This window comes from Mustela nigripes, chromosome 2, assembly GCF_022355385.1.
Source record: "Mustela nigripes isolate SB6536 chromosome 2, MUSNIG.SB6536, whole genome shotgun sequence".
Taxonomy (NCBI): domain Eukaryota; kingdom Metazoa; phylum Chordata; class Mammalia; order Carnivora; family Mustelidae; genus Mustela; species Mustela nigripes.
The window spans coordinates 52445005-52471933 of NC_081558.1; the positions used below are offsets into that span (position 1 = coordinate 52445005).

Sequence of the window (26929 nt, forward strand, 5' to 3'; positions counted from 1 at the left end):
GCTCTATACAGGTCCCCCTTTCTGATGCCCAACACTATAGATTATAACTGTGCCAGCTGTCCCACACTCTGGCCCTGCCTCCTTGGCCCGGTGAGACTATGTGTTCTACTCGGACTCTAGCCCTCTGTGCTGTGGTGAAGAAATTGTTCCCAGGTGGAATGCTGGGCAAAACCCCTGTGGAATTTCCCATCTCTTAGGATTATCAGCCCTGACTAGCATGTTATCCAATGCCTGAAACAGTTGCCTCTGCTATTTTGTCTGCTTTGATGGTTGCTTATGGATGAGGACTAGTCTAATACCAGTCACTCAATCATGACCGGAAGCAGAGGTCTGACTTTTCTGCTTACAGTCCCCCCAGCAGCTTCCCCTTGCACAAGGATTAACATCCAAACTGTTCACCATGGCACCTTTGTGGCCTTGTTCCATCTCCCACATGGCCCTGGGCATTCTAGGCTCTTTCCTACCACAGACCCTGCCTGTGTGGATTAGTGTTCTCTCAGATCTTCCCATGGCCTGCTCTTTCTTGCCCTGCAAATCTCAGCTCCAAAGTCAGGTCACCTCTGGCCGCCTGAGCTCAGACATCCCCTACTAAACCCCATGACTTTCACCAAACCACTGTTTTCTTTTATTCATGGGGCTAATGGCTCTCTGAAGCAGTCTCATGTGTGGGTTGATGTGTTCACTGTTGGCCTCCCCCGTTAGTATGTAGCTCCATGTAACCAAAGAACTTCATGCACCATGGATTCCCCCACCACTGTTGCACACAGCCTGGTGCATGTGAGTCCCCCAGTCAATACTGGACTGGTGGGTGGGTGGGACGCCATATGGTGGTTCAGATAAAGGACCATACATGGTCAGGAGAACAAAATTATTCCCAGTTACACATCCTTTAGAGACTTTGTGAAACATACAGCCTTTGATTGGATCCCTGAAGGATGGGGAAGAGAAGGCTATTTAGAGATAAACAAAGACCAGACATAGGAAAGTCTGCATATGCAAAGTGAATGGTCAGTAACTCAGTGTGGCTATAGGACAGGTTTTGTTGCAGGAAATCATAAGAAATAAGATTGAGACAATAGACTAAGACCCCATCACTAAGACCTTGGGTGCCAAGCCCAAAGAGCTTAGGACTTCATTCACTGGCCAGGAGGGAGCTGTTGAAGTTTCTGGGCTTGAGGTTGGTTGGCATGTATAGAGCTGTAACTTCAGAAGACTGCTTAGACAGGAGGGGCTCAGTAGAACTTGGCAGCAGAGTATGAGAGTCAGAGCTGCGTTTGAATGCCTGCCTCTCACTCACCTCACTATGTGACCTTGAGCAGGCACTGACCCTCTCTGAGCCTCAGTTTCCTCTCTTGTAAGCATCAACATCCAGTCTTTTACTCATCTGCTTCCCTTGTAGACATAGTTAAGATTAAATGAATCAGCAACATGTAAACTTCTCTAGGGGCAGAAAAAGAGAAAGCAAATAGGATGAGTTTGGAGGTGAGGAAAGAAGTGGACACATGTGTCAAATGACCTTGATTTTGGAGTGGATGGGCAGAGTAAAGCAAGGAGGAAGCCCATCTGCCAAGGACAGTGGGGGCTTTGTAACATCATAGGGGACACAAAAAGTGGCCCTTCAGTTGTGACCTCATGGGTTTTTGCGCAGATATGGTGGAAGTTAGTGCCATTGTTTGAATTCATCTGGCTACTTCCAGAAGCCCAACAGGTACTGCAGAGAAAAGAAACATGAGCTCATTTCAAAGAGATGTTAGCAAACCCTGAAGAGGCACCTGCTCTCTGCCAGGTCTGACCAAGTACTGGGATTACAAGGGGTGAGTTGGACAGTGCTGTTGCTTTTGACGATATTGCATTCTCATAGGGAGAGAGAGAGGTCACCAGGAGTGGCTGCAGTGGGGGCCAGAGGGGACCATGGACGGTCTTGACCCCAGCTGTACCAGCACAGAAGAGGAGTGACCATGAGCCTTTCTCCTTGGATTCTTAGGCTGTTTTTTGTTTTTGTCTTATTTAGGATTCCAGCCTTGTGTTTTTTCAGCCAGCAAGTATTATTGAGCACCTACTGCATACCGGGCATTGTGCTGGCTAGGGCTTTACTTTTAAAATGAATCAGCAGAGGGGTGCTTGGATGGCTCAGTGGGTTAAGCCTCTGCCTTTAGCTCAGGTCACGATCTCAGGGTCCTGGGATCAAGCCCTGCATAAGATTCTCTGCTTGACGAGGAGCCTGCTTCCCCCTCTCTCTCTGCCTGCCTCTCTGCCTACTTGTGATCTCTGTCAAATAAATAAATAAATAAAATCTAAAAAAAAAAAAAAAAGAATCAGCAGCAATGTGCCAAGTATCTACTCTTGCTGGACATTTGTTGGGCTCTATGAAATGAAGTGGGGTATGAGTAGTGTTTTCTAAGACAGGGGTTTTTAATTGGGAAGGGTTTGGGCCCTCCTCCACACAGTTGGACATAAAATTTTGTGCACTGAACATGTTCTTTTTTAATTAATAAACTTTCTAAAAGTAGTTTTAGCTTTACAAAAAGATACAACAAAAAAGAATTCCCATATACCTCTTCACCAGTGTTCTGGTTTCCCTTATTATTTTCATTTTACATTAGTGTGGTGCATTTGCTACAGTTGCTGAGACAATCTTGAGACATTGTTATTAACCACAGTTTACATTCAGGTTCATTCTTTGTGTTGTTCACTCTGTGGGTTTTGAGAAGTGTGTAATGTATCTACCACTATAGTGTCATACAGAAGAGCTCCACAGCCCTAAACATCCCCTGTGCTCCACCCACTCTTTCTTTCCTTCCCTGAACCTCTGACAACTGATCTTTTTCTGTCTCCATAGCTGTGCCTTTTCCAGAATGTCATACAGCATGTAGCCTTTTCAGATTGACTTGTTTCACTTAGTAATAAGCATTTTAGGTTTAGGCATATCATTTTGTGGCTCAACAGCTCATTTCTTTTTATCAATGAATAATATCCATTGTCAAGATGTACCATATTTGTTTATTCTTTCATTTATTGGTGGATGTCCTGGGTACTTCCAAGCTGGGCAGTTATGAATAAAGCTGCTAGAAACATTTGTGTGCAGATATCTCCTTAAGCATGTTTTCCTTTAAAGGAGTCCAGCCACTCTCAACAATCAAGATCCCTATTCTTGAGCTTTTGACCAGAGCTCTTGCATAGTATGGGGATTACCATGGTTCATCCACTTACTCACTATAACAACCCTGGGCAAATTACTTAAGTTTCTTTGCCTTGACTGTGTGCTTTTTAAACCTGTAACAAAGGTTGTTGTGAGGATTAAATGAGATAGTCCTCATTCATGATGTGTGTTACATCAAGTCCAGTGCATAGTAAATGCTCAGTAAGTGTTGACTGTTATTTTCTCTAAGAGATGAATGTACCTTTGATTTTATTTTCTTGACCAACACTTAAAGTTTTTTCCTACATTGATTCTGCATAAACTTATTTAACCTCCTGTTGTCATAGAGTTTGCTTTTAAAACCCTGTGGAAAACAGGTATGGCAAAAAGAGAAGATACACATATTAGTGGAAGCTGCTATTATGCTAGATGTGGTGGCTGAGTTAACTGACATTTTAAGACAATGGCTCTAAAACCATACTACTCAAAATGTAGTCCCCAGACCACCAGCAGCATCAGTGTTATTTGACAGCTTGTTGAAAATGCAGACTTTCAGGCTCCATCCCAAACCTATTCATAAGAGTCTGCATTTTAGCAACATCTCTCTCTGGTTTGTATACACATGAGCTTTTGAGGGGCAGTGGTCCAAGAAAGTATGCAGGGCAGGCTGAGAGCTGTCAGACAAGCAGTGAGGGATGTGGTCAGAGGAAGGAATGGGGCTGAGGCTGAGTGTTGGTGCTACCCACCTGCTCTCTCTCACACTCCAGAGCAGAGGGTAGGAAAGACCACTCCAGGGATTCCAGCAAAGGTCTGGAGCTACCTCTCAGGAATCATTTGGGAATAGAATGGACCTCTTCAGGGATTGCCCACCCTTTAAAATTATGTTGTCCATTACAGTAGCTGTAAGTCATATCTCACTGTTTAAATTTAAAGTAATTTAAATTAAATAAAAATTAAAGTTCAGTTTCCTCAGTTTGGTTAGACAAATTTCAGGTGCTCAATAACCAAAGGTGGCTAGGAGCTACCATATTGTATAGATCAGATATAGAACACTTCTATCATTGCAGAAAATTGTATTGGACAGTAGTGCTCTAGATGAAAAATGGCCCAGGAAACAGGGACTTGGGGAGGTGACAGTCTGGAAACTGAAACTCAAACTGCTCCAGGCACTTGGAAGTGGAGTGGTGACTCCTGGCTCTTTGAAGGAATGCTGTCAGCATTGTGAGTTCCTTCCTGTTCCTATACCCCATAAGGGCCAGGTTATTTCCAGAAGAGTTCAGAGAATGCCCATTGAAGAATCATGACTGGAACTGTGGCCACTGTTGTCTTGGGCAGAAAGCACAGCAACTGGAAGGCCATCCTGCGAAGTCCTGAGAAGGTGGTGATAGCTGCTCATTCAGTGGTTCTAGCTGAGAAGAAAGGTCTTCCCCAGAACACTGTGAAAAGATAGATGATGCCGAGTTCATCAGAGTGGCTGTTGGCCAGTCTCATCCTTTTTTCTAAAGAAGAAAATGCCTAAGATACAAAATTCCCTTCAAATTCCACATCCCTCTCCATTCTTGTTATGGTTATTTACTACTTTTTAAAATTCTGCCTTGTTACTTTCTGGAGTTGATACTTGGATTTTACAATGTTTACCCATTTCTTTGCTCCCTGTTACTTTCACTCCTTTCTACTGGATTACATTTCCTTCGTCCTGAAGTACATCCTTTAATAGTTCTTTGAGCAAGCCCCATAGGAACTAGCTCTCATAGTCTGTTCATGTCTGAACAAGTATTAATTTTATTGTCACTCTTGACTGGTAGTTTAGCTGGGTATGGAATTCTAGGCTGGCAATGCTAAGGTTGCAGTTTAAGCTTAGGTGCCCACTTTACAGGAGCCAAGTTTATCATACCCAAAGCTGGAAGTTCTGTGTTGAAAGTCCTGGTCTAAAGGGTAGGATTTTCTAACAACTCATTCATCATAGGACAGTCCTTTTCCAGCTCCTTGCCTTTTGCAGTAAGCCCATTCAGGTTTAAGTCATGCTCAAGGGTTGTAATCTTAATTCTAGCCTTGAAAAGGAGTTTAAGCATCAGTCTTCTCTCTGGTTGGATATCCCCATGGGTTGCTGAGTCTATTTCTACTCCTCTTCTTTCAGCTTTGACTTCTCTCATTCTGGTATCTGGGAGAATTTTCTATCTTTTCAAACTAGGCTGTAATTTTAAATGGCTATCTTATTTTATGTGTTTTCAGTATCTCCCACAAAATTATGTTTAACTCTCAATACTTTCTTCTCTTTACCTGCTAGTCTTGGATGTGACATACTGAGTGTTCAGGTAGCACATTAAGGGAATTGGCCCATAGTCATTTGTGCTTAATTTAGCAGCTCAGTCTTATTTGTAAAGTGATATGTTTGTGGTGATTTCATATTTCATACTACCCATTGAATATATTTTCTGACAGTAAATTTGCTTCCAGCACATAGAGTAAGATTATATTCATCAGGATAAAAAGCCCCATGGAGCCCATTTATTTGCAATTTTTACAAGTTTGAAAGTCAATATCTAGGCTTATTTTCTTCTTTTGTGGATGAGTAGCTGAGTGCCCAAGAGAGGACATGACTTACCCAAGTCCTCAGTTAGTGGAGAACTGGACTGGAATGCAGAACCTACAGTTGAAACACCTGTAATATTTCTATCCCTTTGAGCTTTTTTCCCATTTGTGAAGTTAAGAGGTTAGACTAGACATACACTGAGCTCCTGACTGCCTAGTTTTGTGACGTGGACAGACCACTTAACCTATCTGGGCTTCTCTCTTAATAAGCCCTATCCTTTGTACCTTGGATGACCGTCAAGAGTGACAAACATGTTTATATGTACAACAACCCTGAGAAACACAAGGGTTGCAGAGACATGCATGTAGTTCTTATAATTAAGATGCTGTGACTGCCTCCTGCAACTCCTCCTTAGTTAGGAAGAAGTCTGCTTTGCACATACAATGTGTTCTGATGATTTCTGACCCAACACAGTTTGGAGCAAGGAAAGCAAGGATCTCTTTTGTCTGTAAGTAGCAAGTGACAAGGCTTTGATACATCTTAGTTTGCTGGGATTATGACATTTGATGTTCTTCTCTGTGAAAACTCACTGGTGTGTGAATCTCATGTTCCACTTCCCTCACTTCTCATATGCAAACCAAGCACTGGAAACCCCTGCAGGGCGAGTGCTGAGTCCTGCATAATGTTCACAAAGAGGTCAAACTTATCTCTTTCTCCTTGATGAGAGCCTTAGAGATGTTCTAAATATGAGGGGCCTGTGGGCAAAGCTCAGCCTCTAATGTTGTAAGGGCCTTGGTCCTTGCATTTCATACCCTCCTCTGCCCCAAGAAGGCAGTGTTGCATAGTAGGGAACTCCCATGCTTAGAATCAGTTCTATCCCTGATCTTGAAAAGACATTGTCCATCCTTGTGCCACTGTTCCCTCAGGCATAAAATTAGGGTATCAGTTAAAATCACTGGTTTTCAGTGTTTTCATTACCAGTAGCCCTTTTCTTTTCTTTTCTCCCTTATGACCCATTCTCATGGGCTAGTTCATGCCAGTAGGAAGCTCCTATTAGCAATTGCATGTGTCCGATTAACCAAAGATAGCAGAACCCAGGAATTATTCTTTAAAATGTTCTTTGTGAAAATTAAACCCGGAGATTTGAGATGATTTATCTGCAGTCGTGTGAATGTTTTTATGTTCTAAATCATCCACATGCCTCCAAGGTTATGCATGATAGTGCATTAAGATTTCTCTAGGCCATACAACTAAGAAAGGAGCATCAGGTGAACATCATTCTAAGCAAGTATGAGGTTAACCTTCTTGTGAGGAAATCCAAAGTATACTTGATCATTATCCAAGACTACCCTTACAGAACATAAACAAGATCTTATTCAACCAGACCTCTCCCATGGTGGGGACTTGCATATGGCCCAGCACACAGCAAATGCTCACTAAACCTTTCTATAGAATATGGTCATCATCTCAGTACTTCATTCATGCCTGGTACAGTTGATGCCATGATAACTGTTTACACCTCAGAATGGGCAACAGTGAAGACACAGAGTGGGAAAGAAAGAAAAGGTTCTGTCTAAGAAAGACAGGAAAATAAATAAATAAATTACAGGCATGATCTTCTTAGCGAATACCTCAGAACCAAATGTTAAATGAATCTCTACAGTTGTACATAGATGACTGGGGACTACATACTTGTCCATTGCTCCTCCTCCTCCCATGAACCCTGGAAGGTTGTTCCACCTCATTCAGAAGAGAATGGTCGCTGAAAATGAGGTTTAACAACTCAGATAAATCCATGAATTACTGCTAGATGACTTAAGGAATTCAGAAGGGTTTTCAATCATTGAGGTGGTGTCAAGGAGGAGAGAAAAGGAATCTCAGAAAAACCCACATGTTTTCAGATTGGTGGCTGACTCTGGGTTTGGCTCCTGACTGTCCCTAGAACAGCAGAGGGATTGCCTCAATTTACCCCTCACTGATATGATCATGAGTTACTGGTCACAAAGCATATGTCTTCTCACTAGTGTATCCCTGGGAAGCATTCCCTCCCAAGTTTGTGGATATGAGTCAGCTCAGTGAGCCCACCACTTCCCGCTGCTGACATGGGAGCTTCCCCTCTTCATCTTCTTGGTTCTGCCTGCACAGGGAGCACCCACAAATCCACCACCTAGATTCTACCATCAGTATTTTGCTGTGTCTGCTTCATCACAGACCTCTCCAAGCCTTCTATCCATCCATCCATTCATCCATCCATCCACTTAATTTATTTTTAGATACATTTCAGAGTAAGCTGCAGACATCTGCACACTTTTTCCCCTAGATACTTCAGCATTCATGTTTGATTTACTTTGGAAATGATCACTCTTGTGTTCCTTAAGCCAGTGCCCATGGAAGTTGCTAAGAGAGGCATGAGGAATGAGGTCAGCCCCTCTCATGGCAGCTTTGCCCAGAGCCAAGGCCATAGTCATGGGCATCATTTGGGATGGAGTGTGGTAGCAGCCTGTCAGTGCCTCCTATTAGTCCATGTGCAAGGTTAGCCAACCTTCCTGGGTTCTCTCCCTCTAAGACCTTGCTGTGGTCAGGAAGGTGGGGTCAGTCTTCAGGTGGAAGGCAGCCTGCTGTGCCACTGTGGTGACTCACTCACTCCATCACCTGGATCTGCTTTGACTCTCTGCCCTGAGCTCTCTGGGTGCCAGGGTTCCCAAGGATCTGGTGTTGTTTAAAACTCTTACCTCTCTATTTGAATGTGCAGAGCGGAGGCACTGTGAATTAGGTGGACTTGGGCCATGAAGTTTTTGTTTTTGTTTTTAAGATTTTATTTATGAGAGAAAGGGTGAGAGAGAGAGAGCGTGCACACAAGTTGGGGGAGGCAGGGAGAGAGAAGCCGACTCCCACTGAGTAGGAGCTCAATGCAGGGCTCGATCCTAGGACCTTGAGATCATGACCTGAGCTGAAGGCAGACACTTAACTGACTGAGCCACCCTGGTTGACAAGGATGTAGGGAGGTAGAAGGAGAACCATATGTGGGTGGATGTGGGCAGGTCACATGTCAGGCACCAAATCCATCCGGGCTTTGGGCCTGTGAGGCTGGTCATCCTGGGCACTCTCCTCTTGGTTGAGGTGGTGGCAGTCTCATGGGACAATTCAAAGGAGGGCTTTGGGATCAGACATATCTGGGTTTTAATCTTCCACTTACTGGCTAGGTGATGAAGGGCCACCTCCACAGCCTCTCTAGGCTTCAATATCCCCATCTGTAAATGGAGAAAATCGGAGTACCAAGCTCAAAGCATTGCTGGAGGGACTGAGATAATCGTCAGCCTTGTAGGGCCCCAGTGAAAAGAGTGAAGCATGTGAGGATTTGAGAGCCTTGTTTTCTACTGCTGAGATAATAGAAAAGAATGCACTTATCTTTTTTAGGAGCAAATGGTGTCTGCATCCCCACGTGGTACTCATGTAAACAGCTTGCATAGTTCCTCGAAGGCCCATACAGAGATGGCAGGTTTCCCCTCTGTTCTCACTCCTGATGCTGCCCACACGTGCAGTCCTAAATGAAGCCTGGGGAGCTCAGTTCCCTGGGGTTTGTCTGTGGGGTGTGGGAGAGGATGCATGAGCTTGGGAGTTGGCCTGGCCCCTCCTGGGAGCACTCACCCCGGTGTGAAGAGGCCAGGGCTTCTGGGGCCTGTCCCGAATAGATGACTTTTCTTCTGCTTCTCCCCCGGGGACACACTTACTCAGCTTCCCAGACTCTTCAAAGACTCTTTCTCAAGCCAGAAGTAATGACCCCTCTCTGGCCCCTCAGCCCCTCCCACTGGATGCAGCATTTACTGTGAGCCAGGTATCAGTGTATACTCTACGCACATTGTCTTGTTTTGTGTCTGGAACAAAGCCGGCACCCTGGAGCTGTTGTTCTTCCCACAACACCCATAAAGAAACTGAGGTTCAAAGAAGTGGCTTCCCTGAGGTCACCCAGCAGAGCTGGCACTGAACCAGATTTGATACTGTAGACAGGGGAAGGTGCTTGCTTGTCTGACTTCCTTTTCCCTTGTTCACTTGCTAGATTGCAAGCTCCTGAGCAGGAAATAGGGATCTGAATTGTTTGCATATTCTCCACCCCAGCAGATACATGATGCTCAGAAAGTATTGTGGAGGGGATTAACTGTTTAAAGTTTTTTAGCAGCAGAAAAAACCTCAGTGATTTCTACCCTAACTTTCAATGCAATGCAAGAATTTCCTCACTGCGTCCCCAATTACTTAGCAAAAGGGAGCTCATCCTAGGGCTGAAGCTCTCTGCCAGGGACATAGCTTAGTTGCTGCTATGACTGTCCCCACACCCCCACCACCATGGATCCCCCCTCCCCCCGGGAGGCTCTTTGGAACAGGAATTTGAGTGCTTTCCCATTCACTCTCAGAGTTCTGTTTCCCAAGGGAGTAAGTAGCATCTTCCTGCAACCTCTGTACGGCCACCACAGGCATTTTCCCAAAGTCAGAGCAGCTTCCAGCCAAACATACCATGATGAATTAAATACCAGCTCTGTGAATCCATGGGGCCCGGGAAGGTGTGTTCCATCCCCTCTCTTGTCCTTTGCTTACCTTAGAAGCATCTTCTGGGGCAACTTCATATAGATCTTTCTTTTCCCTGACTGCTAGGCCTTTGCTGATACCATTTACTCACTACTAGAACACCCCTCCTCTTCCTCTGGCCTCCAGGCCAGGACAAGTGCTGAAAATCCCTTGGAAATGTCTATTTCCATGAGTGGGACATCATTCTCCTCTTTCCTTAATAAAGTCTCTTGGCTCCTGTGTTTGATTTGAAGTCTGTTCCTGGAGTGGGGCAGGAGCATAAACTCTGGGGTGTCACAGTGTCTTCGTGGGCTTTCAAGACTGTAAGGTTGAAACAGCCCAAGGAAAATGAGTCTCAACTGACCCCAAAACATATCCTTGCTCTATAAGCCTGGGGCATCAGGGCTAGAAGACCATCTTTCACAGGTTTTAGCTCACTTACCAATTCGGACTGGTAGTAGAATTCTACCACAGCTAGACGGAGGATAAGAACATGTTGCAAGTGATTAGCAATATCTTTCATGAGAGGAAGGGTTGGGGGGGCCACGTTACCGATTAACAGTGTGTACCATGGGCAGGAATTGGAGTGGGATTGATTAACAATGTCTGCCATAGGAAGGAAGAGGAGTGAACTCGATTAGCAATGTCTGCCCTGGGCAGGAATTAGAGTTCGATGTGTGTGCCCCATATTTATCATCTGTGCTGCAATCCACTTTCCTTACAGATTAGAAGACTGAGGCTGGGAGAGAGAATTTTAGGGAGAACAGACAGGACCTATCAGGGCAACCTGGGATTGGAACCCGGTGTTCTGAACCTGTCAATCTGGCTCATACTGTACTTGGTCTTGTAGCCAGGACTCTGCAGGAGGTTTGAATACTCTGTTCCTGTGATCTGGAGACGCTAAGCAGCCGTGGGCTTTCAGCACATAGTTTTGAGTGTTTACCATGTGCCAGGCAGTGCGTAAAGTGCTAGGGGAGCATCAAAGAAAAAGTAAATGAAAGTCCTTGCTCTTATTGAGGCTTTGTTCTAGTTGGAGGAGACAGACAATAAGCAATGAATATAATGATGTGACTCAATGTATTTACTTCTTTGTCTCTGGGCAGATGCAGAGGTAGCTGCCTTTACCAACTGTGGCTGTTTCCTTTTTCATGTTCCTCCCAAGGGAGTCCTTTCTCAAGACTGCAGTGTATGTGACCACTTGGCTCTCCCACAGTGTGGGGCATCCTGGCATGCCTTTGCTTCCCTGGCTCCCTGCCTTGAACCAGCTCCATGATTCCTAGAGGAGAGAAGCAGTTATGGCAGATGATGAGACTTCATCTTGGCTGCTTGCTCCTCTGACACAGGACAATGAGCCACTTTGGGGCTGGTTTGGGAGCTGATGTCTGTTTTGGCTCAGAAGCCCCTGGCCTTTTGCTCCCAGGGATGGGATGCAGGTTCTGCAGCCCAGCCACTGATGCCAGTTCAGATTCCTCCTGCCTCAGTGGTTCTCAGCCACTTAGGATCACTTAGAAACACATGGGAGCCTGATTCTGGGTTCTGCGATGACTGAGACTGCCTCTAGCATTTGGAGAGTGGGAGCCAGTGAAGCAACGCCCCCTGCAGTGAATGGGACATTTTGCACAGTGCATTGTCCTGTCCAAAATGCCAGTTGCATTTCCCTAGAGGAACACTGTTGGGCTAAAATGCAACCCCTCAAGGGTGCATGGACAGCTGTGAGACAAGCTCAGGACAGGGGACATGCTATCTTCAGGCCTTGCTCACGCTTTCTGGTGCTCAGAACCTCTTTTGTTTAGTCATTTGGTAAAACAGGGCGCAGTTGTCCCATGGGATGGATTAAGGGATAGACATGCACGGGCCTCAGGATTCTACCTCAGAAGGCCTGGAGGTCATTGCCATCAGCCCAGTGCCAACAACTACCCATCCACTCCCTCAGCACTCTGTGACTGGTACATGGCTGTCCAGCCTCTGGGCAGAGACCCAGCCACAGTGACCCTGCTCCCTGCTCCACACAAAAGGGCCACCAGGGTTAGCCTACACACCCAGGCTACCCCCCCCCCCCCGCCACAGAACTGAACGGCTCCTCACCGCCCGCGGTGCAACACTTCAGCCCAATGACACTTTGCTGGCAGGGCAGTTGGCAGGGCCCCAGGTGGCCCCCAGGGCCGGCTGCCCAGGGAAGCGCTTGGCTCCAGAGCCAGAGGCTGCAGAACATATTTCCAGTGGGCCTTCCAAGCCAAGAGCTTCTGCCCCTTCCCACCACTGTTCCCACTGGCCCTGCCTGCCTGCCCAGCACATTAGCATTTAAATATATCCAGAGTAGACTCCTCCATAGCCCTCTCCCCACCATTGAATCCACCAGGGAGGGAGCATTTGAATCCTTCTCCCTCCCGACTCCCTTCCCGCATAATGGCCATACTGTATTCATCAGCTTCTGTATGTGGCATTAGCTGAAAGAAGGAGAGAGGGCGCCTAGCAACCCAGAGGGGGCTGAGAAAGAGGTGGGAAGGAAGTGATTTTCATGTAATTATTCACTTCTACAAAAGCCGTTGTCAGGTACACACTGGAAACACAGCTGTTGTATTATTCTCCTAACCTACTTTTAATCTTTTGAGAATCTTTACCAATATAAAAGGAGAAAAGAAAGAGCTTAACTCAGCCATTTTCTGCCGGGCCATATAAGTTATGTTTCAGCCTCAGTCAAAGGGTTTGCTTACAAAAGTTGTGTTGTGTATGTGTGTTTGTGTATCTGTGTGTGGCTGCCTGTATGAAAAGAAAATGTTAAAGAGACAAAGGGCTCTGGGTTGTGAGCCCCTGGAGGGCCACCAAGCCCTGTCCTGTCTACTCAGGTTCAAAAGCCAAATGCTGCATGTGTTGTTGGGGCTGGCAGTTTTCACGTATGTTCTTGGCCTGGCTTTGGGACTGTAAGGAGTCTGGGAGCGATGAGATGTTGGTTCCTTCTGCCCCTCATTGTCGTGTCCATGTTCCAGGCCCTAAAAGTAAGTGAGTCTACGGTAGTGGAGGGTGGCTGCAGTGTTTGGTGCTGCTCAGAAATCTGATTGGTTCACCTGGTCTCAAGGGGCTGGGATGGTAGGAAAGAGGCAGGAGCTGGTTTTCATGGTATAGTTGAGAAGTGTTAGCCCTGAAAAGAAATGAGATTAAGGGAATCTTACCAGGTACCCCACTGTGTACCTTACACTCACAGTATCTTTTACGGGTGAAGTTCAAGTTCAGAGAGGTGAAGTAACTTGCCCCGGGGTTGTGTAGCAGGTAAGTGGACAAGCAGGTCTCCAACCTGGGTCTTCCTGATTCCAAAGCTCACACCCTTTCCTTAAGCCACAGCAAGGCTTGGAGTCAGGCATCTAACAGAAACCATCCTATTTAACTTATTCCCCCTGGGCATGGTCTCCCAGAGGGTAGGCCAGGTTCCAGAGGCTCATTTATCAGTAAGGCTAACTCCTCACACAGCAACCAGTATGTACATCTCTCCAAAGCTAGAGGGACATGTGATTTCACCTCTCCAGGCATTCGTTTTTTTATCTATAGAAAGGGGATAATCATAGCTCAACAGTGAGTCTAATACTTGCAAAGCCTTTAGAATAGCCCCTGGTGTGTTCGAGGCGTTAACAGAGATGAGCTGGGATGGTGTTGGCTGGCATCACTATCACCAACTCCTCCTCCTACTAGTGGCAGGATGGGTTGATGCTGCATTTGTCGGAGACCTCAGAGGATCAGTGCCACATGTGCCACCAACTCCAGGACACAGAGATGGACGTAGCAGGCCTGCCAACTGGCATCAGCTTTGACGCTGCACAGAGGCACTGCCCCTCTGCGCTGACGGATGGCTCCATGTGTAGGCCTGAAAGTACATTTCACAGGGGCTTCTTCCTCTAGTCCATGCTGCACGAGACACCATAGAGAAGGAGACTTTCAGCTCCAGTCCCCCCTCAGGCTCCCAGGGCGGCAGCTGCATCTTTACCAAGCAAGGCCCTGGGCCCCACGGCCCTGCGACCTCAGCCCCTGTTGTTCCTATTTTCTCCTCTCCACCAGATGCAGGGTTGCTGCTTCTCTGCATTGGTATGTGGTCCGTCCTGCTAGAATGTGAGCCCCCTGAGGGAAGACGGTGCCTGGCACAGGGTGGATACCCAGTGCATGGGTATTAGAGGGAAAAGGAGAGAAGAGGCTTTTTTTTTCTTCCAGACTTTTGAATACTGGTATATCCTGAGGAGGGATGAATGTTGACTAAACACCTACCATTTGTTAGAGCTCACGGGCTGGGTTTCTGAGCACTTCCTTAGTGCCCTCCAAGAGCTAGGCACTGTGTTGAATATCTGTTGCACACACATTATCTTTTTAAGCTTTTGTATATAAGAGAAAAAGAGGAAGATGCTAACCACATATGCCCAAGGACCTTCTCCTTGGTTCTGCCTAAGCTGGATAAGTCTTTTCTAAGACATGAAGCTTTCACTCACAAACGTCTAAGAGATGAGACATTCTACATATATGGACAAGATGGGCATGTGGGGAGAGAGTAAGTATGCGTCTGGCCCTGCACACAGCTGTCTCAAACCGGAGGATAATCATGCCCACCTCAAGGCAGCTGTGGGTCCCGGAATATAAGCAGGTGCTTTATGAACTGTAAAACGATATCCATGTGGACTGGGGCAGCCAGTACTGAGCATCTATCTTGACAAATGTGGCTTCTAAGCGAGGGTAGGGAAGAATTTGTCCTTGTCTGTCCATCCTTCTTTGCTCTCCCTGCTTATATCATTGAGGACCTACTCTGTGCAGCACAGTGCTTGGCTTTGAGGGTCTAGTTGGGAAGGCTGGTTGTACTCTAACCCATTGCTTTCTGTACCTGCTGTGCACCAGGGCTCATTGGAACTGGTTGCCCTGAAAGGGATGAGGTTGACCCGAAGCTAGAGGGAGGGACCACCTCTCTTCTAAAGGGGCCCTGCTCCCCTGTTCCCATGCAAATCTGTTCTCCAAACCTCTGAATGTGGACCGCCCACATTCATGCTGCCAGAACGCCCCCCATTCATTGCTGTAGAACATGGGGAGTGATCTGTTTCTCAGCTACTGACCCAGCTTCCTTAGGGTTTATTTTGTGGAGACTATTTTCCCTTCAAATTGTGTTGAGAAAAGGAAGCCCTTTCTCCACTGAGCTGCCCCCTTTCTAGCATCCTGGGAGATGCTGGTCAACGGGGTTCAGTTGCCTGGTCTTCCTTTCATTGAGGTGGGGTTGCCTTTGTCTTTGACTGGACAGCTACAGAGCTGTTTAAATCCTAGCTGAGACTCCAGGCCTACTCAGCACACTGGGAGGCCCCAGTTTTTCTCTGTAAAACATGGAGCCAGGGTGTTATGTGTTCAAACCTGACTCTACCTGCTAAGCTGTTTGACCTTGTATGGATTCATTTCCTCATCTATAAAAATGGAGAAACTACTTACATTACTGAGATGCTTATGTAAATGACGAGATCATGTCCACAAAAGCCTTGAGTACAGGGTAGGTTGTCAACAAACATTAACTCAAGTTTTCCACTTCTTAAGACATCATCAAACTGGTGGAAGTGTTCATAAATATGGCCAGTCTGTTTTATTAGTCTCTCTTTTCCCTTTTTATCAAGTTATTCCAGTAGCCACCGTTGATCTTACTTGATCTCTGGGTGCCTATGGAAATCCAAGTTGAAGAGAGAAGTAGGGAAATAGACTTTTGGGATAATGCCTGTAGCAGAAATAATGCTATGTGTTCAACAACCAGATCAGTATTTCCTTTTCTCATCCTTGGAAGTAGGAAGACTACATTTCCCAGATTCCCTTGATTTTAGCTTGGGACCATGCAATTTGGTTCTGCCCAGCTGTATGTGGGCAGAAGCAATACATGCAACAACTACGTCTAGCTCTTAAAACTTCCCAGGCTTACCTCCAATGTCTTGTTCTTTGCATCAGAGGGTATGTTGATGTAGATAGAAGTATCATGATAAGGCAGATGGTCTTGTAAGGCTAAGTCACTGGATTGAAGAACACCCCTTCACAATTTGGGTCTGGCTTTTTGTCGGCAAAAAAATACATTTTTGTTGTGCTAAGCCTTTGAGATTTGGGGGATTCATTGTTTATTCCTGCATAGCCCAGCAGTAATTATCTTAATACATATAGCAGCTCCCTGGTAAATTAACTAATTCCTTCCCTGATGAAAAGGAAAGCTGAAAGCTGGAGCCCTGTTACATTTTTGCAATGACAGTCATATGTTTAAGAACATAGACACACCTCAGTTATGCAAATCTGTTAAGAAGTCTAATGGTACAGACTTCATGCAAAGATACTCATGCTTCTTCATGAGACTTTTTCAAGAAATCTAACCCTGAAGGTTCTTGGTTCTTGAATGCCCAGTGAGCACATGTCTAAGCAGAAAAGTTTTATCAACCTGAGTTTTCCAAATGTAGGAAATAGAAAAAGCCAGTGGAGAAAGGTTTGGAGCTGAAGTCAAGGAGATATAAAGTTACTCCTAAAATTCTGAGGACTTCCAAATTTTTGTCTCCAGCCCAGGCCGTAATATTTAGCCCTGACTTTCCATCTGTCTCCTGCACATATCACTTGGATGTCTAAAACTTGCCTTATCCAAAACTATACTTCCCCATTTCCCTACTTTATACTTCCATCCTCCCTTTAAAAATCCAGCTCATCTTCTTTTATACCCCATCTACCAAATTGCTGAACCATGGGTGTTCTTTTCTTACCTCCAGTCAGCACCAATCTTGTTTCATCTGCTCCCTGAACATTCTTGAGAACCAAGTAGATAAGATAGCAACAGGAAAAGGAAAAAAAAAAACTTTAAAAAAATATTCCAGAATCTCACCACCAAAAGAGAAAAACCAGGATAGTAAAACAAAACAGAACAAAAAACATCTTCAGCATAATTAGGTAACTCCATTAAGCACAAAATGTGAACAGGTGGAGCCGAACACTGATACCAAGAACATCTGCATGATGTCAACTCTATGAGATGAGATGAAGATGAAGGCAAAGGGAATGTAGAAGGCTGAGAGCCAGCCCCTAGAAGGAGAGTATTCACCCCTAGAAGGAGAGGACTGTAGGAGAGTAGGCTTGGTGGAGATATCTTAGAATGTCAGCCAAAATTAACAGTGATATATGTGGGCCCCAAGTTATAGGTGAAAGTAGGAGAGCTGTAGGAAGCTTCGGCAGAAGTCTGGGACCTGGGAAGTCTAGGGACCAAGCAGCTGAGGCTCCATAGCCAGAGAGAACCCCACACTGGGGAGAAGCCACTAGGAGCAGAATACAATTTGAGCAGGATGGAGATACTAGAGGAAACAAAAAGAGAAATTTTGGATGGGAATGAGGGAAGGGAACAGAGAGTAATAATTTCAGAATGTACTGTCTGCATAGTCTCAGTTTTTATACTAATAGAAGTGGTAACCTAGAATGTAAGGCTAGACAATCTACCCTGGATCATCCCTATTCCTCCATACAAGAAACCCTCCTCGTAAGAGGACAGGGAAATGTATCCGACCTGCACATGAACAATGGAAAAGGATCATGTCAAATCCCATTAAAAACTACTAAGAGAAAAAGAATTCTGAGCATAATCGTATTCCTATAGATAATGTATGTATTCCACAGACAGGGCCTCAAAACAGCTGAATACTCAAACCTAATATTTCAAAATAAGCTAAAAAAAAAAATGAAGATCCAACAGATGTGATTAAGTAACAGTGTAGGTGAAATTGTGAGACAAAAAGATTTGAAAAGAAAGCTAACCAAAGGACAGCTTAAGAAAGGCAGAACATTTCAGGAGGAATAACTGAATAGAAGGAATAAAGAGGTGAGTAGACACCATAAGGTGAATAGGGGGTGGAAAGGAGGAAAACAAAAAAGTCAGAAAGGAGATTACTTAAAGAGTGGAAGAAAAGGTGATATAAAAGACAAAGAAGGTCCAACATACACATGGGTCCCCCCAAAAGAAATGCAAAGCAGGGGAAAGGAACAAATTGTTTACCTAAAACGGTAATTCAGGGATGTTTTTCCTTGAAATTAAAGAGAAGACTTGAATTATATCTTGAAGAAGTGCACCACAAGCCTGGGAATATCAGCCCAGGGTGATAAACGTTAAGACCTATTTTAATCAAAATGACCGAATATTAAAGAGAAAAGAAACAACCTGTTGGTCATTCAGACAAAAAGAGTAAGTGAACAAGAATGGTATCAGATTTTCCTACAGCAGCACTCAGTGCCAGCAGACAACTAAACAGCTATTTAAGATACTCAGGAAGAGAAAAAGGAAACCAAAGACATTATATAAAGCCATACTGATGTTCAAGTATGAAAGCTGTTGGTCAACTGTTATGAACATGCAAGACTCCAGGAAGTATTATTTCCCATTAGCCTTGCCTAAGGAACCTACTAGAGAACAAACTACAGGCAACCAAACTGCCTGGAGAGGTATAAACATAAGGACTGGGGGCAGGGGGCGGGGAAGCATTAAATTTATAGTTACCTGTAGAACTCACAGTTCCATGGCTGTCAAGGAGATAATGCAATTGTACATTCTGATCATGCAGATATAGACAAGTATTAAAAATTGGGAAATTGTCTTTCTCTGCTTGAATTATTTCACTTAGCATAATCCCCTCAAGTTCCATCCAAGTTGATACAAATGGTGACAACCATTTTGAGAAAAAAAAAAAGGAAAGAATGGACTATGTATGTGAAAAATAGAATAAATTCACATATTGCCTTTACATATTAACTAGAAACAAATGAGTATTTCTTCTAATTAGATGCTAGAGGAAAGGGACGGAAAAGAAACTGAGACTACTGGCTAATTTCAATATAGTTGGGAACCAACCCTCGGTGTCTCAAAGGGGGAGGACTCAAAGTATTATATGAAAGTATTGATTCAATGCTAACCATCAGAATAACAGTGACGGGCTTTTTACCATAGAGGTAGAACAAGAGGGAAAAAACATTTGAGAATATATCCTCCTCTCACATGAACCTCCAGACCCAAGATGTCCTTTCTCATCCTTTCTCCAGTGTTTAAAGTTATGCCTCCATCCAGACAGCCTTCTCTGATTGTTCTAGTACATGTTAAGTGTGCCCTTCATCAACCACTCCTTGGTACTGGCTCCCTTTGCCTCTAAATGTCTCCCCTTTTCTCACCAAGAAACAGGGACGCAGTGCTCTATATAATTGTATAGTACTTCTTTCAGATTATGCCACAGGGTTTTGCATGCAGAAGGCCTTCAGTAAGTGTTGGTTCATCAGTAATTTGGAATTGATGGAGGGATTTGGGCTTCAGCCCCTGTGTTTTTCTATGAACTTAACATTGATACTAGTCAGAATTCTTTGAGTTTTGAAGTGACAGCAGTCCTATTCAAGTTGACATAAGAAAAAGAGGAATTTATAGGCCTCTGAAATTGAAATGTTTTAGGGTAGGATTCATTTCAGGTATGGCTGGATCCAGGTACTCAAGTCATTATACCAATAGCAGCCTTTCTTTGTTCTACTTTTTTAAAGATTTTATTTATTTATTTGAGAGAGAGACAGTGAGAGAGAGTATGAGAGGGGAGAAGGTCAGAGGGAGAAGCAGACTCCCCGTGGAGCTGGGAGCCACATGTGGGACTCGATCCCGGGATTCTGGGATCATGACCTGAGCCAGAGGCAGTTGCTTAACCAACGGAGCCACCCAGGCACCCCTCTTTCTTTGTTCTAGACTCTTCTTTCCTCTGCATTGTTTTTATTCTCATACAGGCTCTTCCCTCATGGTCAAGGATGATCCCCAGATTAACATCTCCAGGAAAAAAAGATGTGTCCCATTTGCAGTAGCTCCGGTAAAAGTCCCAGGATTAAGTTTCATTGGCTTAGCTTGCATCATATGCTCATCCTTGAACCAATCACTATGGCCAAGACAGATGCTTTTGTTGGCCAGACCTGGGCCGTGTGAACACCCTTGAAGCTACATTCCAGTGGAGAAGATGGGCTTTCCCAAAGGAAATTAGGGCAACGTTTCCTGAAAAGGGGAGATGGATGCTGGGTGGGCAAAAACAGCAGATGTCTGTTTTAGTGTTGATGTTCAGTGAGAAGACTGCAAGGAAAATTCCCACAGAAGATCATTCTTCGGGGTCCCAACTTTGAGATGTGTGGATGGAAATCTCTCTGGTGTTTTCAGAGTCACAGAGGGCTTGTTTACCATGTTTTGGGTGGAGAGGAACCAATTGCCATGGGGCCCAGCCACGATGAAGGAGCCAGAGTTCCCACAAGTTTGGTGGTTTTTCTCACTGTGGCCCACATGCTCAGCCAGAGGACAGTGAGGGATCTGGGAGGAGGGACATTTAATTTGCAGAGGCATTTTCAGGAAGAGTAAGGGACTCGAGGAACAGGGCTCGACTGAATGCTGAACGTCCTGCTGAGTGGCTCCTGTGATCTTGTCTTCTGTTTCCTGGGTTAGCATCTGTACTGTGTTTTACCTTTCCTTATGATTTACTACTAGTCTTAGATTAGAGATTCAGTGAAAGCACCAGTGCCCTTGGACACTAAAATTCTTCCCTTCTCCAGGCAAAATACCTCTGTTTTCTTCCTCTTGGAGATTTGAGTACCTGGTATATAGATCATTACCCTGGATTGGGTTAAAGAGAATCCACTGAGGTAGCAAATGGGGAAACTGAGGCAGAATGGGTGGACTTGAAAATGCATTATGTTTCTCTCCTACATATTTAATACTTTCATCTGCACTGGACCCTTCAACATTTAAGCATCCTTGAGTTTCTGCCATTAAAAAAAAAAAAAATCTCCCTAAATTACACTACCATTATCTATCTCCCAACTCCCCTTCATGGCAAAACTTCTTATAAAAGCTTTTTTTTATTCCATCTTTCCATTTCCTCCTCCCCATGTCTCAGTCCACTCTGATCTGCTGGCATCCCTGCCCTACGCACACACACACACACACACCCCATGAAAGAGCTCTCCTTGAGTTCCACATCAGTTCCAAGACACTCCAGTGAGGGAGAAAAATGTATTCATTTCTTAGGTTGAAAAGCAACATTATGATCTTCAATTTTAATAAGTATTTGTTGAATGATTTAACCAGCTTGAACTAATCCAGGGTACAGTGACCTGTACTGTTATTATAAAATCCCTGAGAGAGGAAATAGAATTATTTTGCCTAGAGAAGGAAGAGTTCTAGGATCCAACGGGCACTGATGCTTTCTCCAAATCTCTAAAATGCTACCATACAGAAGAGAAAGGTGTGGTCTGGATGGTCCCGGAACTAAGAACACCTTCAGGAAGGGGGATTTCCTCTCATTTTCAGAAATATTCTAATGGACAGAATTCTGTAAAGAAGAAAGAACCACAACAGGATATAGAGAGTTTCCTGTCACTAGCAGTAATCAAACAAACTATTCTGTCAGGAGTAGTCAGAAGAGAGTCTTGTGTTGGATGGGAGGTTACCCCAGAGGACTTCTAGGTGGTCTCCATGGACCTGCCTTTACCACTCCCAGCTGTGTGGCCTTGAATAAGTCATGCAACTTCTCCATTTCTGTTACCTCAGCTGTAAAAGGGGGTGCATAATAGCACTTACCACAGAGGGTTGCTGTGAATATCCAAGTGCCATATCGCACAGAGGGCTCAGCACCGGTGCCTGGCATGTAACAAGTGCACAATAAATGTTAGTGGGTATTTGTACTTAGTGCAAAGCCTTGTTCTCTAGATGACACCTGATTCTCAAGCTTCAGTGTCATCAGCTGCATTTAGCTTTTAGCTATGGATTTTCCTTGGAGCTGAGTGCAGAGAGAGCTTGGGGGAAAGTGCTAAAGAAGCCATCATAACTCCTGGTGTGCATGTCGTGCTGTCAACAGCAGTTTTTGCCAGAGAGGAACCTGGAGACTAAGAAAGTGGTTTCCGTTATGTACCACATAGGAAGCCTAAAATGCATCTGTTTTGAAAGGTGAAAGATATAGGTGGACCTCCCCCTTCTCCTATCCCTTCCCTGCCACCTCTTAAGCTCAAATCAACTATGCAAATATTTTCCTAGGGACAGAATCCTATGACAGTTTACTCATGGTATTCTTAATCGCAAAGATAAGCAGTCACTCATTTTGGCTTAAATATGCCTTAGCTTATGAGCTGGGTCCCACGAGCTTCCGTTCCATATCACAGGAATCCTCTTAACAATTCTGAGAGGGTAGTTCATTCCCCAGTTTGCAGATGAGGGGACTAAGCCTCAGAGAGGTTAAGTAGCTTTTCCAAGGTCACATAGTTGGAGCAAGGACCTAAACATCCAAATTCTTGCTGTTCAGTGAACTGTTATCCATAACCTCTGGAAAATTCTGGAATTAAGGACATTTGTATTTAATGAAGCAGTCTCCAATAATAGAACTCTTAAAGCACATTCCCGAGAAGGTTAGGAAGTTTATATTTTTGCTTTACCTAGACTTTTTGGAGGACAAGGGAGGGTGGAGGATTTCCAAGAATGGGGCCACCCCTAATCTGACTTCTCTTCATGCTGACTTCTTTGTGCCCTCCTGCAGGTCTGGGTAGATGCTGGGACGCAGATCTTTTTCTCCTATGCCATCTGCCTGGGTTGTCTGACTGCTCTGGGAAGTTATAACAATTATAACAACAACTGCTACAGGTGAGCACTTCACAGCCCTACCCGCTGTCCACCAAAGCCCTCTGTGCTGCCAGGCTAGTTCACGTTTGTCTTCCCACTGTGTGGGGCCAGGATGAGACAGATGGCTTGTTTCTTAGACTCTCCCTGCCCCAGGGTCACAAAGTGGGCCACCTGAGGAGCTAAGAAAATAATGAATGTGATCAGAGTACATTGCAGGCTAAAAGCAAGTCCACTCCAGGAATTTTGTTCCTGGCCTCCATCCCACCCTGTATGGCAAACGTTTATCCCAGGGCAGGTAAGTGACTTGCCCACAGTGACATAGCTAATAAGTGGCAAAACCAGGACTTGAACCCAGATCTGGCTTTGTTCTTCTGTCTTCTGTTCAGAAACCAGCTCCCTGCCCCCTCTCACTTGAATGTAGGCTCCTCTCCTCTTCTGTCCCCATCTGGAATGGCCAGTGCCCCATCTTCCCCCACAGCCTTCCTCCAGGGCCTCCTGCATGTGGCCACACCCAGCACTGGGAAGGGAGGTGCCCAAGTTCGGGCCTGAGCCTGACACTGTCTGGCCCTGGCTGCCTGGTTTCTTATGCCTGCAGCCTGATTTCTGCTCTGAGGCTGAGACGCACTGAGGGCCAAGAACCCACCCAAGGTCCCCTAGCATAGCGGTGCATGATTCACATGCAGATGGCACCCTGAGCACTAGCTCTAGGCCAGTGGTCTGTTTGCTGAGGTCTCTGCACCCCTGCATCCAGTGCCTGGTCATGGTAGGTAGCTCTTTGGGGATTTCGTACCTAGTAACCAAATAACTCGATTGCTCTGTGGCTCAAGTGAGATCATGCATTTGAAAGAACATTTAGCAGTGATAAAGTTCCTCCCACATTATCTCCAGCTTCACATAGCAGAACCTGGACTCTGGCTGAAGTCTCCCGGTTTCCATCCCAGGACTCCCGCACATCTCTCTGAAAGCTAGCTTCATGGTCACTTTATTAATCCATTCACTAAAACCATGTGCATTGTGGCACTCCAGAATCAGGAGTGGCACAGCCTCAGTCTACAGAGTTCATAAGTTGGGGAAACTGAGGACAAGGAAGTGACAGTGGGCAGGTCCAGCATGCTGTAAGGAAAAGCCATGGTAGAATCCAGTGTGCCGCTAGACAGCAAGTTCTGTTGTTCCTGGGGGAGCTTGGGCAGAAAGGTATTAGGTAGGGCTGGACAGAAGGATGCTGGAGAGGTGGTTGACCATGCCAGGTTGTTCATAAGATCCTCTCTACCTTCCACGCATTCACCGAGAGGCAGGTCTGAGGGATGAGAGGCGGAGCACTGTGAGCCACTATAAGGACAGTCACCATGGGCAGGAAGCAAAAGGCACTGGGACAGGGAGAACACCACAGCAGGCCTTTGGTTTGCATTGAATGTGACCCACTTGGGATGTTAGGGAAGATTGCTGTTTGTCTACGGCTGTCACCCCGTCAGCAGCCAGCACTCAGCATGAGCCCTCCGTGCAGGGCACTGCAGAAATCATTTGGTCACTGCTCAGCTGTCAGTTCTGTGAGGACACAGTCTGGGTCTTCTTGTTCCACACTGTCCCTCAAGCCTAGTACAGTGCCAAATGATGTGTCAGGAAGCGAGGAAGGAGCCATCTGTTATACAGATGAGGAAACTGAGGCCCAAGAGTAGGTTGCTTGGCCAGTGGTGGAACATGTCTTTGAACCCAAGTTTTTCTGGTTCCTGCACCCCTGTTCCTCACTAACAGGGATGGCCAGTTTTTTCCCCAACAACTGCAGCTGACAAGAATTCGGCCAAGACCGCCCTGTCTTCAGGCTGTGTTCTGGGGCCGTAGCGACTGTCTTCCCCACCGAGCATATGCGTAAAATATGCTGGCTGCCACAGTTACCTTCTGCTCTCCCATCCAATAGGCAGGTTATTCCCCCTCCCTGCGGCAGAAGAAAGCAGATGATATTGCAGGTGATATTGCAAAATCTGAAGGCCCGTTTTATTTCTATTTCCAAATTGTTCTGCGAGAAGATCTTCCCAACTCAGAGGGAGTAAATTAGTACCCTCTCTTCTGACAGCATAATAGCTTCTGGAGGTCTTCAAAGCCCAGCTCAGCTCCTGCCAACTTTAAAGCGCTTGTTACATAAGCTTTCACCTAGAAGGTGCCCTGCAGGAGGGAAGTGGAGGGATGGGGAATACAGCAAACCAGGCGGGGGCAAATCCTCACTTCAGAACACAGGCTGCTAAGCCCCCTCTTCTTGCAAGTGCAGGTGCTCTGAGGACTGGGGTGTGGGACGCAGTGCTGGAAGGGACCTCAGGTCTACTCAGTGCTTTACTGTGCTTCTGTGGTGTGAGGCAGTCACTCGGGAGACCTCTGGGGATAGATGGGGACTTTGCAATAAGGGATATTTGTTTTTCAGCAACCACATGGATACCCACAGATAATTGTCCACGAGTCAAGATCTGAAAGTCTTAATTCTTGGGGGGTGGGGGCTTTGTTTTTGTGCAGCTCCTGGAAGATGCATGGGTTTTAGTGTCTGAGATAAATGGATGCACATTCCATCCTCACCAGTAGAAGCCCCTGAAACCTTAAGTATGTGTTTTTCCTCCCTGAGTCTTGAGATTCAGTGACACAGTGTTCAAGAAACCCCAACATAGGACTAGGCACATTGCAGATTCCGGTTATACAGGAGAATTCCAGAATGTAGAAGATACAAAGAAAGCACTTTCCTCACCAGGACCACCTTGTTTCTCACTGTTTGATGAGGCAAGGTCAGGAAATGAGCATGAGGGAACATCTTCACCCTGACCTTGGGCATAAATTTCCCTTTACCTTGCCTGAGTTGCATTTCCCTTTAAGGAGAGAGAAATCAGGGGCACCTGGGTGGCTCAGTGGTTTAAAGCCTCTGCCTTCAGCTCGTGTCATGATCTCAGGGTCCTGGGATTGAGCTCCACATCAGGCTCTCTGCTCAGCAAGGAGCCTGCTTCCCCGCACCTGCTTCTCTGCCTACTTGTGATCTCTGTCTGTCAAATAAATAAATAAAATCTTAAAAAAAAAAAAAAAGAAGAAGAAGAAGAAGAGAGAAATCTGGCTTGCAGATAATCTTCAGATCTGCCAGCCCAGCCCTCACCCACAGTGCCAGAGGAGTTCTTTAAAGATATCTGTAATCAGTCACTCACTGCCACAGTAAAGCTGTGTAACAAACAGACCCCAAAACTCAGTGGTTTAACATGACAAGCGTTTGATTTTATTGCTCACAAGTCTCCTGGCCAGCTGGGGAAGCCCTCCAGTGGGCTGTGAATTGGTTGGGTTTGGCTCCAAGGTGTAGGCAAGCTCAAATCTGCTTCATGTGTGTACATTGTGGGGTGCAAACGGCAAGGACAGCAGCTCCCCTGGGGAAGTTCCTTTCCTTGCAAATCACAGAAGGCATAAAGGACAAGTTCAGTCACATAAGCATATCTCAGACCTCATTTGTGTCACATCTGCTAATATCCTGTGGCCAAAGAAAATCATGTGGCTAAACCCAAAGCCTGTGGGGCAGGGAAATAGACTCATCCCTAAGGAAGAAGGTAGGGGGATATGACTACTTGCTAAAAAATTAATAATCTGTCATAAGGCCCAAGAAACTCTGTTATCAAACATTTTGTCCTATGGTGAGATCGGGTCCAGAGAAAAGAATTGCAGGGGGAAGTGGAGCCCATGTCTCTGGACCCCCAGGGTAATGCCTTCTCCAGTATGCCCTTGATCCTCAGAGTCATTGCAAGGCAACTGGGTGTCACAGTCATCAACGTTAGTGTAACCTTTGGTTACATTACAAAAAGTATGCTGTCGGGAGAAGAGGAGGTGAGAGTCCTGCTCTGTTCTTGAGTCTTGGTCCTGGGCATGGCGCTTGAAGAGGGGTCAGACAAGCTGGAGTGTGTTACAGATCACTAGCAGGATGAGACAAAGCCATGCTCCTCCAAATCCCTGGTAGGAGAGGAAACCAGGGAAAGCAAGAGAGGAGTGATTTCCTGGGAACTCAAAGCTAGGAGGCAGGAGAGGCAGGATGAGGATCTGGTAAAGGAACTGGGACAGT

At 45.6% G+C, this 26929-nt stretch overlaps 1 protein-coding gene across 1 annotated transcript in view; it reads left to right on the plus strand.

Moving 5' to 3' along the window:
* SLC6A11 (solute carrier family 6 member 11) overlaps window positions 1-26929 on the plus strand; it is a 129412-nt gene that overhangs the window by 72766 nt on the left and 29717 nt on the right. Inside the window, exon 7 of the mRNA XM_059390333.1 lies at window positions 22778-22881. Within this exon, the coding sequence (XP_059246316.1) occupies window positions 22778-22881 (104 nt within the window). The remainder of the gene's footprint in view (window positions 1-22777; window positions 22882-26929) is intronic.